This window comes from Antennarius striatus, chromosome 1, assembly GCF_040054535.1.
Source record: "Antennarius striatus isolate MH-2024 chromosome 1, ASM4005453v1, whole genome shotgun sequence".
Classification (NCBI taxonomy): domain Eukaryota; kingdom Metazoa; phylum Chordata; class Actinopteri; order Lophiiformes; family Antennariidae; genus Antennarius; species Antennarius striatus.
In genome coordinates, this window is record NC_090776.1 from 20,464,738 (window position 1) to 20,478,172 (window position 13,435).

Here is a 13,435-nt window from a genome sequence, read left to right on the forward strand (position 1 = left end):
CTATTAAATCAAAAAATTCAACCCGGAACTACTTTGAGGTTGCTCTTCTTTAATAGCGACGCATTAGCAAAACAATTCGCCGTGTAGCTCATCACGTTTACAACAAAGAGAAATTATTCAGATATATCTTCAACCTGATCAGTCAGTTATAATTCAGATGTACTCTAATACGTCCAGTCATGAAATATATTCAAACGAAGCGTGGATGAGAAGCGATTACATAATATTTATGCGTTAACGCTAGCCACATAAGCTAGCTGACTAGCTACTTTTAACTGTGATGGCAGCTCCTCATCCCCCACAGATTCCCGCACCCGTGTTAAGGTATACGTCTGTCTTTCAGTCCTGTTGAAATAATGTTATTTTCTATTGCCCCACTGGTTTACGGCACAAAGGTAAAACGGCATAAACGTAACCACAGCTTTTTAGCAAGTAGTCTTGTCGTAGGTAACTAAGGTTAAGTAATCTGTTGAAATGTTTTATTGAAATGTATAACAAATTCCACCCCTTTTGAAGTTCAGGGTTTTACTGATTCTCGACTCAAATGTCATCTTTTCCCCTCAGTCAAAAGCAGCGAAGGGCTGCCCAGAGGAAAGAGAGAAGAAAACGAAAACGCCAAGCTCTTGCCCAAGCCAGAGATTGTGGTATGAATAAAGGTTTAGAAGAATAACTGCATTGAAAAGTTGCCGGACCATTAGACAGATTTTACATTGCTCTGTTACAGCTTTGCAGAATGGTGCATGCTGTACACCAGAAGAAGAGGAAATAAATAATGAAGATGATGATGTAGCAGAAGTAGAAAGGTAGATCAATAATACAGTCAGCCTATAGTCCTACAGCAACACGTAATGTTATAGCAAACAGCAATCAATGGCTGGTTTTGATCAGTCTTCATTACACTTGTTTCATCAGACTTCGGCTTCATGAAGAATGGCTGGAGAAAGAGAGGCTCGCCCAGGAAGAATTTAGACTGAAGTGTGAGAGGGAGGAAGCAGCACAGAGAAGAAAAGAAGAGGAGGAGGTAAACAGTGGTTTCTATGTACTTTACTGAGTGTGCAGTTTGAGAAAGGATAATTCTAAGAGTATTAAAACTTGGTGTTTACATTGATTTACTACATTCATTCATTCATTCATAGTTGTGATATTTAATTCAATTCAAAAAACTTTATTTGTCCACAAGGGGCAATTGAAAGCAAATAAAGCAGCAAATTTAATACACAGAAAGCCAACATTAACACTGAAATACACAATAAACAGATATGTACAATATAATAATATATGCATGTATTTACCCCTGTTTGATTAGTTTTTGTGTCCAGCTATTTAAAATAATCAAAATCTGAAGGAATCTTAACACATAAGACTGATTTTGAAACAAGGAACATATAGAATAACATCAGTCACATCAATGAGAATATCAGGTGCAAAGGGCTCCTGCTATGTCCATTAGTCTAAAGGGCATGTATAGAAATATGTGTGGTGTGAAGATGAGAATGTAATCCCCAACTCAAATGTCATAATCATAAGGTTAATGCTCGCAAAATTATGTTCTTTTATTCCACGACATCTCTGATGCAAATATTTCTTTTGACTACATTAGAATTTGCAGGTCTTGTTGTTGGTTTGTTTCTTTGAGTTCCCTGCCTTTTTTTCCCTCCACAGCGGATGATAAAGGAGGAATGGGAGGCTCACCAGAGAAAAGAACAGGAAGAACAGGAGCAGAAACAAAAGGAGAAGAGAAACAGAGAGGTGAAACGAGCCCCAGGATGATAGAAACAAAAAGAAACATATCCTCTTCTACTTTGTGTTTCTCCAGTCCAGTCAACTGAAAGTTTTGTATAATAAGAAATTTAAGAGAATATTTTTCCTTCTTTTGTTAAATGTGTTTTTAACTTCTACATGGTTCTTTTAAAAAAAAAAAAATTCCTTGACTGAGTGATACAAGCAACCATCGCACTCCTTAAGTAAGGATTCACACAAAAAAGAAAATCTCTACAACAATCACAACCAGGATGTATCTTTTACTTTGTGTGAAAACAGTGAATGACTTTGCTTTTCCGATATTCAGAAATTTTGTAATGTTCGTCCTTGATTTGGTCTTAACACGCAGTAACAGACATGCTGCAATATGTTGACCTCTACACATTTTCACCAGCCATGTCTTTACATCATTTTGTAGGAGGCTGTTCAGAAAATGTTGGATGAAGCTGAAAACCAGGTATAAAAGTACAAGAATGCCACAGTACAATGATAAGTTTTTATCTTTTGAACGCTTATAAATTGTAAATTTTAAATAATGATAAATATTTATATATTTCCATAGGAGCTGCTGTGGTATTATGCATTTTTTATGCTTCTATTGTGATTTGTGATGAAAATTGACAGCAGCACTAGAATTCAGTCAAATTGCAGGATCACCATCCAATTTGAAGTCAAATTATGCAGTGTATACATATGTTCCTCTAAATCAATATCTTCCAGCTCGATAGTGGACCTTGGATGAATCCTGAGGCTCCTGTGAGGGAAAACTCTGAGAACTTCGGGACAGAGCGTGACGTAGCCAATTGTCCTTTCTTCCTTAAGACCGGAGCATGCCGATTTGGAGAAAGGTAGTCTGTCTGTATGATTTGCTAAGTTCTCAAACACACAAGATAGCAGTGTGATGACAAATTAGTGATAGTAGTTGTTCAGACAAAGAATATTTTTGGGTATATTGTTTGTATTTATACATGATCTGTCATTCTAATCCCAGATGTTCCCGGAAGCACATTTATCCCACAGCCAGTCCAACTCTGATGATCCGTGGTATGTTTATGACGTTTGGCATGGAGGAGTCACGCCGGGATGATTATGACATTGATGCCTGGTTGGAACACAGCGAAGAAGAGCTGCAGGAGTCTTTCCTGGAGTTCTACCATGATGTCTTGCCGGAGATGAAAAGAGTGGGCAAAGTATTGCAATTCAAGGTAAGATAGGAATAGGTAGGACAATCTGATTATTGAGAAATAAAATAACAAATATAAGATGAAAATAAGACGGGTCTCTTACGTTAAGTAATTTTCTTTTTAGAAAAACATTTTATTAAATAATTATAGCATATTAGGGGATTCTCACTCATTCAAAAAATAATTTCAGCCCTAAACCAAATTACATTCCACCTTTTAAAGTAATTCTATTTCTTTTATGTCATCATGTCTTCATGTGGTGGTGGAATGTGTTTTCCCACTGATAAGAGAATGACACGTTAAGAGGCATTTAACTAGCCTTACTCGCTCACGTTTCAAAGAATTTACACTGAGAATCCATTTGTCATTTGTAAGTGCTTTCATTGCTACATGTAGTAAAGTGTAAGTGTACTTTATGCGAAACATACTGTATGTTGGTGTAAGAGTTTGAGTGTCATTAAATTGTTAGTGTTAAACTACCAGGTATAAACCAGCCTCGTATGTTTAGATGGTGAAAATGCATGCTTGATTTCCATTTTTAGGTCAGCTGCAACTATGAACCACACCTGAGAGGAAATGTTTACATTCAGTTTGACACGTGAGCATCACACACCTTCACTACATGTCTCCAAATATCTTAAATGTGTATGTTTAATTTTATAATAGGGCCATTTATCGTATATTCTGTCTGTCTTTCGGTTTTTCCACCTCTCCAGAGAGGAGCACTGTAACAAGGCCTTCATCAAGTTCAATGGGAGGTGGTACGCAGGCCGGCAGCTTCATTGTGAAATATGTCCGGTGATCCGGTGGAAGAACGCTATATGTGGTAATTGCAGACTTGAGAGCAATTTCACTTTGTGATTTTACTGCAGAAATATATTTGGTTCAAGTGTTTTTAATCATTATTCCTTGCTTTTCCTCTATCAGGATTGTTCGACAGGCAGAAGTGTCCCAAAGGAAAGCACTGTAATTTCCTGCATGTATTTCGAAACCCTGGCAATGAATTCTGGGAGGCTGACAGGGACTTGCACATGTCACCTGACCGTAACGTCAGGGGGAGGTGCAGAGACGGGTGGCATTCAGACCGATCACGGAGACGTCACTGCAGCAGAAGTCCGCCGAGATCCGAGAGGTCCTACAGCAGACGAGAGAGGGACCGGCACAGGAGCAGGAGTCGAGAGAGGAGGTCCATCCACCAGCATAGAGATGACAGATGGTCATCCACACACAAACACAGTGATAGAAGTGATCGGTATCTGAGCAGAAGCAGAGACAGGTCAAGGAGTAGAAATAGAGGCAGAGAGCCAGACAGGCTACAAAATAGGAGTAGAAATAACATCAGGCATAGGAATAGAAGTGAAGACAGAGACAGTGGAGACAAAGATGCAGACAGTCAAAGAAAAGCAAGGAGGTCAAGAAGCTCAAGCAGCGAGGAGGAGAGAAAGAAGCTCAGTAGAGAAAGGAGCCCAGAGAAAGCAGCTAAAAAGGAGAAAACTCTGAGTGATGATAATAAGACTGGTCACCGGCATAAACATTCCAAAAAGAGCAAAAAAAAGAGCAAGAAGAAGCACAAGAAAAAGATGCGTTTAACTGAAGGAATGAGCTCATCTGGACAATCAGACAATGAGGGAGAGTTGAAAGAAGAGATGGAGGAGGAGCTCATTTCATCAAGTCCTGGTCAAGAGATCAATAAACCTGAGCTAGTTGAGAAAACACCGACCTGAGTGGGAGTGTGAGATAATGTTTATTCCTGAGGTGAAAAGAAAGTGGTCTAGTACAGAAATGAAGAGTGAGTCTACTGCTTCTTACTCCTAAACAACTGGACATTTGGGCAAACCTTGGTTGTTTTAAAGTAGAGCGACATCGTTTATTCAGCTATGATTGGACGGTTTGATCACCAGTATGTCCATAGGTGAAGGTTTTGCTTTCAGAAAATAGTTGCTTCAGTTATTAAGCATTTGGAAATGAGGCATTGTGTTTGTATTGTTGAATAAGAACAACATGAAACAATCATGTACGTTTTTTTAAAGTGTTTATTGTTTATAACTTTCAAAAATAAGAAAAAGTTGGAAAATGTGTTGGCAGTGTTTACAAAAACATTTTCTTTTCACTAAAAATAAAAGATTGACCCATTGAATACTTATTTATGAATAATGCTGAACAAAAGCACTGGTTTTTAAGAATACAGATAAAAGTGACTGGTTAAGTGTTGAAATGAGTGTCTATTCCTTTTTGGCTTGTTTTCTCGCATTTTACTGACAAGCTAACGGTGACGAATAGCAGTGATGTACCCTGATGTGTGCAGTTCATCATCTTGTGTTCCCTCTCCACGGTAAAGAAAGTCTTTTGGTGGATTGTAATCATTACATAATACTGTTAAGTTGTGGCCAAATAATTCCCACACACTTTCATCAAAAATTTTGTTCTAAATCCCTTTTCGGTCACATTGGCGTTCCTTATCACAGAGGGTGAAACACAGTGTTCTTTGGTCTTATGTTAGTGTTCAGAATCAGCAAGGCTATCGTAAAGAAAATAAAGTTTCATTTTGGACACAATCCTACCCTAACCTACGATGACGAGAGACTGATACAAGTTATATTTCAAGAGGCCATTCCAAACTACAATGATAAATATTTGTAAGGAAAATAAATCAGTAAAAAAACAACCCGAAAAGGCAACAAAATGACAATTTAAACGACATTAATTACATTTAACATCTCACATTCACCAAAGGAGAACAATTTGTTAATCCATGGATGAAATACTTGACGTGTACACTGATAAAAATATTGTCAACTTAAAATTCACAGATCAGGGTGTACAGTTTTTCCCACAGTAGAACCAGTTGCTGCTTCTCTTGGGTTATGAACATTTAAGTCAGAAACATCACACCAGTTGGAAAATACTAAATTTAAAAAAAAAAAAAAAAGACAAGTCAGGTAGAAGCATTTTTCATAAAAGTTGCATCGGTCTTCTGATTCAAGTGGGACATGAACCAAGCTTCAGATACATTAATTGTTCTTGTAGCTACTGTTTTACTCTAATACTTCGTTGCTTTGTAAAATGTATGAGGATTATTTCATTTGCACAAAAAAAATAATCCAGAAAAATACTAGCAACTTTTTATATATTTTTTAATAATTGTTGCAAACTTTTCATCTGGATGACTAGATGAAACTTGGAGGATCTAAACTTTCAACTATTTTAGAGTATTTTTCTGACATCTGATGCTAAGCTGTGACTTTTGATGGTAATATACAAGAAGCAGCAACTGTAATCGGTGATGATGGATAATATGATGCTTGTGAGCGAGTGCATGTCGTTGCTACATAGTAATCGGAGTAAGAAGAATGAAAGTGAAGCACACCAACGGTCCTGTAGAATATAGTGGAGGGAGCTTGCACATCAGGGACGTTAAAACTACAGTTGGCACCACATTAAAGGGACATTAAAGGATAGTAACAGCTGAGAATACAGTACAGGTGGTGATAATATACATACAAATTGACACCTTGAACAGCAGAGGACAGCATAGAGACGGGGGGCTTTGCCAAAACTGCAAGGCAGTGCTATGACGATTTATGTCAGCCCAATTTCTTCTAAAACGCTCCGCGGTGCCTCAGCCTCCTGGAGTTGGGGAAAAAAAGAAAGATTAATGTTCTTTCCTGTTGTTACTCTGTTAAACATTTTGTGGAACAAAAGGGACCTGCCTTCTAATTAATATTCTGTGAGTCACAATTGTTAGTTACTAAATGTGACAGGAACAGGAGGCCTCAGTGAGTCAGACTGTTTACGAGCCAACACAGTCAGTCTGGCTTTTATTACAGCACTGCAAGCTTGGAAGTCAGTAAATCAGATTCTGCTGGGTGAGGTATGAATCGTGCTGCAGCCTTACACAGGTGGAGAGGTCTGCAAGCTGAAGAATACACCATCTTTGATTTACCCTTGAGTCTGGTTTAGCCTTACTAAGGATATTATATCTACATTTGCACCAATGTAAAGGTGAAATGTGCAAAAACTGCAATGTTGATGATTGATCAGTGGTTTAAATAAGTTTATAACCAAATTTGCTTCTCAAATATCAGGATTCAAAGCCCTCATTGGCCTTAAATAATAGTAAAATAAAGACAGAGCAAGTTGTTTGAAGACACCAGTTAAGGGAAATCTGGTGTGTATGACACCAAACTGTTTGACATTTCAGAGACCTGATGATATTAATTTGTTAAATGGTTGAGGCCCAGGCACAGGTGCTGTTAACTGGAGTTGATCATTCTAATGGGAACGGTGTGTACCTCCTGCAGCAGGTCAGCCTGTTCAATGGCCTTCAGCACATTCTTCTTAGACGTCTCCTGGGCCTCTCCCCCCAGCAGGAACTCATCCAGGATGAAGTAGGCCTTCTCAAAGTTGAATATAATATCCAACTCACACACCTGTGATACCAAAACACCACAAACAGTAGCAGATCAGAGAAGATCGCTCTCTGACAGTATCTGCTAGTAAATGTACTATTGTCTTCCCCATTTCACTTTATCAATCGACATGTTTCATGCAAAATGTTGTTTACGAGACTCACACTTCCAAAATACTTGTCCAGCAGCTCCACATATCTGTGAATAATTTCCAGCGTGATCAGCTCATTATCCTGATCCTCTACGGCACAACAGAAGTACAGGCTTGCATATCTACGACAGGAAGGAAAGAAATGAGAAGTTTGGGGCAATATTGTCATTTACATTTGGATTAGTGAACCAATAAAAAAAGTCATTTAAAGAATCCTGATATTTTAACTCTTCCATCACATAAAGTGGTCACATTGATGAATGCTTTAATGAACTGGATTAAAAATGTGTTAGATTATCATGTGTTCACTGCCATGAGGCCAAAAGTCAAAAGCACATTTTATTGGCTCCTGTTTTTGTTGTCCTTGCCTTTGCTTATTCGTTTTTTAGTGCATTACTGAATACGTGACAATGAGTCTTTTATAATTTTGACACAACACTCATTAGTCATGACAAAGACAGTATTTGTAATGCTGTCTTCCATTCTCTGGCAGCTGCTGTGAGAGAGGGGCTGTTTCTGGCTTTCATACTTCACCAGAGGGTGAGATGTAAATGTCATATCTTAGTCCTCCGTAACAGATTAACTCATTCGCTGCTTTACATAAATATCTACTACTCAATATGTGACATAACAGATAAAATAGGAACACACTACAATATAATACTCCTCTGAAATGTCATGCTTTAACAAATCTGATCTTATTTAGAGCATAGTGAAACGTTTAAATGTTAAGGTTAACTACTGTACTGGAACACTTATATCTTTGTCCTGGAATTTCAAAACACAGCCCACAGTCTTCATTGAGAGAAACTCTATCTTTACATTCTGTTCCCCATATACAACCACTGCCATAAAATAACCAGTGTTTCCTGCTTAGGTCATGCTTAAATAACTAAACCATCTCTGAAACAACTGTGCAAATCATCTGGTGAAAACACACCACTGTTCCTTTGGGATAATCTAGTTTAACATGGCTTTTGTCACAAGTACCACACGTCAGGTGAGTGGGGGTCTCTTGACCATGAACAGGCTACACAATGAGACCACAGCAAGATGAGCAACCACTTCGGTAGGAATGAAAAAACAAAACATCAAAATACCTTTGTCATAGACAAGAATGAATTTTAAAGCACTATGTATTTAAGTTAGGAGACATATTGCATGATAAACAGCTATTTGTTAACTGTTGTCTGACAAGAGAAATGTCTGACGAAGCAAACATATCTCTGCTAGATGGCAGCTCATGTGTGTGCAACAAGAATCCGAATACGAGAGTTCTCATAAATAATGAAGTGCATTGAATCGATGGTATCCAGGATAGATAACATGATGGTATAAATATCTACACCACTAGTACAGTATTTATTTACCTTTTGTACACAATCTTGAGGTCCCTCCACTCCAAGAAGCTGCACATCTTGGGCTTCCTGGCCAGTATGGTTTGAACCAGGTCTCTGGAGATCTTCTTCCTCTCTTTATCAGACAGAGGCACATACCACTTCTGTAACCTCAGTTTTCCCTGCCGGCTGAACAACAGCATGAACTGCATCTAAAGAAGGAAAGTCAATAACAAGTATGGGTCCTTCTAAAAAAATTAGCATATTGTGATAAGGTTCATTATTTTCCATAATGTAATGATAAAAATCAAACTTTCATATATTTTCGATTCATTGCACAACTGAAATATTTAAGGTCTTTTATTGTCCTAATACTGATGATTTTGGCATATAGCTCATGAAAACCCAAAATTCCCATCTCAAAAAATTAGCATAACATGAAAAGGTACCTTATGCGAGCTATAAACCTAATCGTCTGAATCAACAAATGAACTCTAAACACCTGCAAAAGATTCCTGAGCCTTTTAAAAACTCCCAGCCTGGTTCATTACTCAAAACCGCAATCATGGGTAACACTGCTGACCCGACTGCTGTCCAGAAGGCCATCATTGACACCCTCAAGCAAGAGGGTAAGACAGCTAGAAATTTCTGAGCGAATAGGCTGTTCCCAGAGTGCTATACCAAGGCACCTCAGTGGGAAGAATGTGGGAAGGAAAAAGTGCGGCAGAAAACACTGCACAACCAGAAGAGGTGACCGGACCCTGAGAAAGATTGTGGAGAAGGGTCGATTCCAGACCTTGGGGGACCTGTGGAAGCAGTGGACTGAGTCTGGAGTAGAAACATCCACAGCCACTGTGCACAGGCGTGTGCAGGAAATGGGCTACAGCTGCTGCATGCCCCAGGTCAAGCCACTTTTAAACCAGAAACAGCAGCAGAAGCGCCTGACCTGGTCTACAGAGAGGCAGCACTGGACTGTTGCTCAGTGGTCCAAAGTAATTTTTTGGGATGAAAGAAACTTTTGCATGTCATTCGGAAATCAAGGTACCAGAGTCTGGCGGAAGACTGGGGAAAGGAAATGCCAAAATGCCTGAAGTCCAGTGTCAAGTACCAACAGTCAGTGATGGTCTGGGGGGCCATGTCAGCTGCTGGTGTTGGTCCAGTGTGTTTTATCAAGGGCAAGGTCAATGCAGCTAGATATTAGGAGATTTTGGAGCACTTCATGCTTCCATCTGCTGAAAAGCTTTATGGAGATGAAGATTTCATTTTTCAGCACGACCTGGACCTGCTCACAGTGCCAAAACCACTGGTAAATGGTTTACTGACCATGGTATTACTGTGCTCAACTGGCCTGCCAATTCCCCTGACGTGAACCCAATAGAGAATCTGTGGGATTTGTGAAGAAGAAGTTGAGAGATACCAGACCTTACACTGTGGATGAGCTTAAGGCCGCTATCGAAGCATCCTGGGCCTAAATAACACCTCAGCAGTGCCACAGGCTGATGCCTCCATGCTACGCCGCATTGAAGCAGTTATTTCTGCAAAAGGATTCCCGACCAAGTATTGAGTGCATAACTGTTTTGTGAAAAATTTTGCAGGTCCCCCGGAGATAGGTACACAGAAAAACTCACACAGAAAACTGCTATGATGCTATAATAAATGAATGGTTTATTTCCCGCAGAGCATAGAGCAAACAAAAAACAAATAATGAGCAGCAAACAGTAGATAATATACAACTATGATGCTAGAATAAACCGGTAGCTACATCCTCCACAAAGAACAGCTGGAGTAAGGTCGTAGTTTCATTCCCCACAGAGCATAGTAATGTACTTTGAGTCCCAGGACAGGTGAAATTCCCATTACAATAACTGAACATAATTATTTGACTTAGTTGACTTTTTTTGTATAAAAAACACATTTTTTTATTGGTTGGGTGAAATATGATAATTTTTTGAGATAGGGATTTTTGTTTTTTTTCTTTTTTTGCAGAAATCATCAATACAGTATTAAAACAATAAAAGGCTTGAACTACTTCAGTTGTGTTTAATGAATCTAAAATATATGAACGTCTAATGTTTATCAGTACATTACAGAAAATAATGAACTTTATCACAATCTGCTAATTTTTTGAGAAGGACCTGTAATGTATGATAGAATTCCGGCAAATATGAACTTGTTTCGAGGAAAGACTACCCCTGAAAGGAGGTGAGGACAAGAAGAAGTAAAGAGGTAAAGGGAAAGGAACGGTAAGGTAGGTAATCAGTAATCATATTACAACTGTTTACATTGTTATTCCATGAGACGTATGGAAATTGAGTCACATCTAACAATTGACAATAACATGGCTAAAAAAAACACACCCCAGCAGGACATACATGCATTATTTTCGAAAATCGCACTATGTTATCAGATAAAATGTATCACTGACTAATAATAACTATATGTCCAGTTATCTTTTCCATAATATTTATTAACCTCATGTTAGCTAACATCGCACAGTTGCCACATATTTACTTCAACACGTTGTACCATTTGCGCCCCCTCCCGCGACGCTTAGCTAGCTACATCCGATACCAGAAGTAAACACGACCCCTTACCTTGGACCGGACCTTCGATTTAGTCACGAAGACAACTGGTAACTTCACCAATTTAATGGCAAACGCATAAAGAAAGATACTGAAGAGATGTTTCACTGTTTATCGTCCAGCCAGCTAGATGCTATTCCGCCTTGCGGACGATGGCTGCTTGCTAAACGTCGATGAAGACAGCAACGCTCTGATTGGTCTTAAAAACCGCAGCTGTGTCATCTGATTGGCTAAAAGATTCCGTTACACGTGACGTTGTTCCTAACAAGAAGTAACAGCTTCCTGTATCTGGAAGGCTGCTGTCCTTGTCTCCGCTGGTCTGAATCCAGTAATCATAAACGATTCCAAGAGTTTTATTGATATTACAGATATAAAATTAAGAAACAAAAGAAAACATATAGGTTTTGGAACTGTGTAAATTAATTTGTTGTAATAATAATTACCTGTACATAAGAGAATTTAATTTAATTTTAACTATCAGTCAGTCATCTTCAGATTACCACCGCTATATCCGCCGCAGCGGGTCACGGGGAGCCGGAGCCCATCTCGGCGGCATAGGGCGTGAGGCGGGGGACACTCCGGGCACGACGCCAGTGCACCTCGGCATTTGAAATTATGAAATTATGACATTAAATATAGCAGTGCTGGAATAGATTAAATGGAAAAGTGCTGCATTAAGTTGAATACATACGCCAGATGGCATGTGTGAAGTATTTGCATATACTGTACAGGTATATGTGTATGTCTTCTCTGAATTAATTACACTCTGGAGCTCAAGTGGTGGCAATAGCTCAGGTGGGTGTTTATTCTGCATTTAACAAAAAATGGACACAGGAGACCTCAATTTGTGGACCAAAGCACGGAAATCCTCCTTCGTACTGAGGATTTTCTGTATAGGCTATTATACTGTACGTATATGATTTAGTGATCGTAAAGTGATTTTTATACAGCCAGATGAACAAAGCAAATCTCTTTTCTTCATAAAAAAAAGTAGAATACAAAATAAATGTAGTATATTTTTCCACCATTAACTGTTACCATTCTTAAAAAATATTATTTTAGCTTATTAACCAAATCACATGAACTTGCAATAAAAACTGCACATTAAATTATAACACTTGCAACATACCTGCATTCAACAAAAAATGGACACAGGAGACAGTGTACAAGTTGTCAATTTGTGGACGAAAGCACATGTCCTGTCTGGGAAAACACCGATACAACCTGTTACCTAATTGTACTGGACATGATTTTGTTTTTTTTAAAATACAGCGTTCATAAAAGTAATGTTTGACCTAAAAAAAAACAGAGTTAGTCTAATAGCGTTAGCTTTCAGGCATGTATCCCAGATTAATTTATAAGTGCTTTTCAAATTGATAATTCATTTGTCTCATGGAAATCCTCCTTCGTACTGAGGATTTCCCATCATCCTTCGCTAACATGAAGCAGGCATGATGAAGGCATGTACAACAGTAGGTGGCGTAGTTTCCCCATTTTAGCGGGATTTTAACTAAAACTTATTCAACTCTGTTACATATGTATAAAATTTATGTCTGCATAAATTTTTATCATAACATACAGTATATTATAACAAATGATGTTTTGTTATATGTACGTGAATTTTATCATTTTGTGTTTAAAGTATTTAGAATTAGCTCAACCTTGTCCAAGAACAATAGCAAGATGCTACCAATGAAGACATCAGTGGAAGTAATTCAAGCCATGGTCTACTATATCAGCTTGATAACAAGATAGCTAGATGACTACACGACTACAATGGATGAACACATTAAAACAAACAACAACTTTAAAATATGATGCATTCTTATAAAGAATTTTAGTCTCCCAGCAGTACATCATGTACAGTCAGGTCCTTAATTATTAAGACATCAACATAATTCTCATCTTTTTGGCTCTATACACCACTACAGTGGATTAGAAATGAAACAAACAAGATGTGCTTTAGCTCATCTTTAATGTTCACCTTTAATCTGAGGGTATTTATAGTCAC

At 38.3% G+C, this 13,435-nt stretch overlaps 2 protein-coding genes across 2 annotated transcripts; one reads left to right on the top strand and one right to left on the bottom strand.

Moving 5' to 3' along the window:
- Nucleotides 1-37: 37 nt before the first annotated feature.
- On the top strand, nt 38-5,082 carry zrsr2 (zinc finger (CCCH type), RNA-binding motif and serine/arginine rich 2). The gene is made up of 11 exons (XM_068311077.1): nt 38-324; nt 565-644; nt 725-803; nt 913-1,021; nt 1,663-1,749; nt 2,180-2,218; nt 2,482-2,609; nt 2,753-2,966; nt 3,488-3,543; nt 3,662-3,771; nt 3,873-5,082. The coding sequence occupies exons 1-11, from the start codon at nt 281-283 to the stop codon at nt 4,667-4,669; spliced, it is 1,743 nt and encodes a 580-aa protein (XP_068167178.1). The 5' UTR covers nt 38-280; the 3' UTR covers nt 4,670-5,082.
- ap1s2 (adaptor related protein complex 1 subunit sigma 2) lies at nt 4,961-11,598 on the bottom strand. Its single transcript, XM_068311091.1, has 5 exons — nt 11,437-11,598; nt 8,876-9,054; nt 7,519-7,627; nt 7,238-7,375; nt 4,961-6,572 (listed from the first exon to the last, which is right to left on the bottom strand). Exons 2-5 carry the CDS (start codon nt 9,052-9,054, stop codon nt 6,525-6,527), a joined length of 474 nt encoding a protein of 157 aa, XP_068167192.1. The 5' UTR covers nt 11,437-11,598; the 3' UTR covers nt 4,961-6,524.
- Nucleotides 11,599-13,435: the final 1,837 nt, after the last annotated feature.

Bases quoted from the DNA above. Each gene is read 5' to 3' on its own strand.
- zrsr2 (XM_068311077.1), top strand. From the start codon at position 281: ATGGCAGCTCCTCATCCCCCACAGATTCCCGCACCCGTGTTAAG. The intron at 1,750-2,179 runs GTGAAACGAGCC...ATCATTTTGTAG, and splicing joins AGGAGAAGAGAAACAGAGAG to GAGGCTGTTCAGAAAATGTT. The intron at 3,544-3,661 runs GTGAGCATCACA...CCACCTCTCCAG, and splicing joins GTTTACATTCAGTTTGACAC to AGAGGAGCACTGTAACAAGG.
- ap1s2 (XM_068311091.1), bottom strand. From the start codon at position 9,054: ATGCAGTTCATGCTGTTGTTCAGCCGGCAGGGAAAACTGAGGTTACAG. The intron at 7,376-7,518 runs GTGAGTCTCGTA...TTGGTATCACAG, and splicing joins TGGACAAGTATTTTGGAAGT to GTGTGTGAGTTGGATATTAT. The intron at 6,573-7,237 runs GTACACACCGTT...CCCCAACTCCAG, and splicing joins AGGCTGACCTGCTGCAGGAG to GAGGCTGAGGCACCGCGGAG.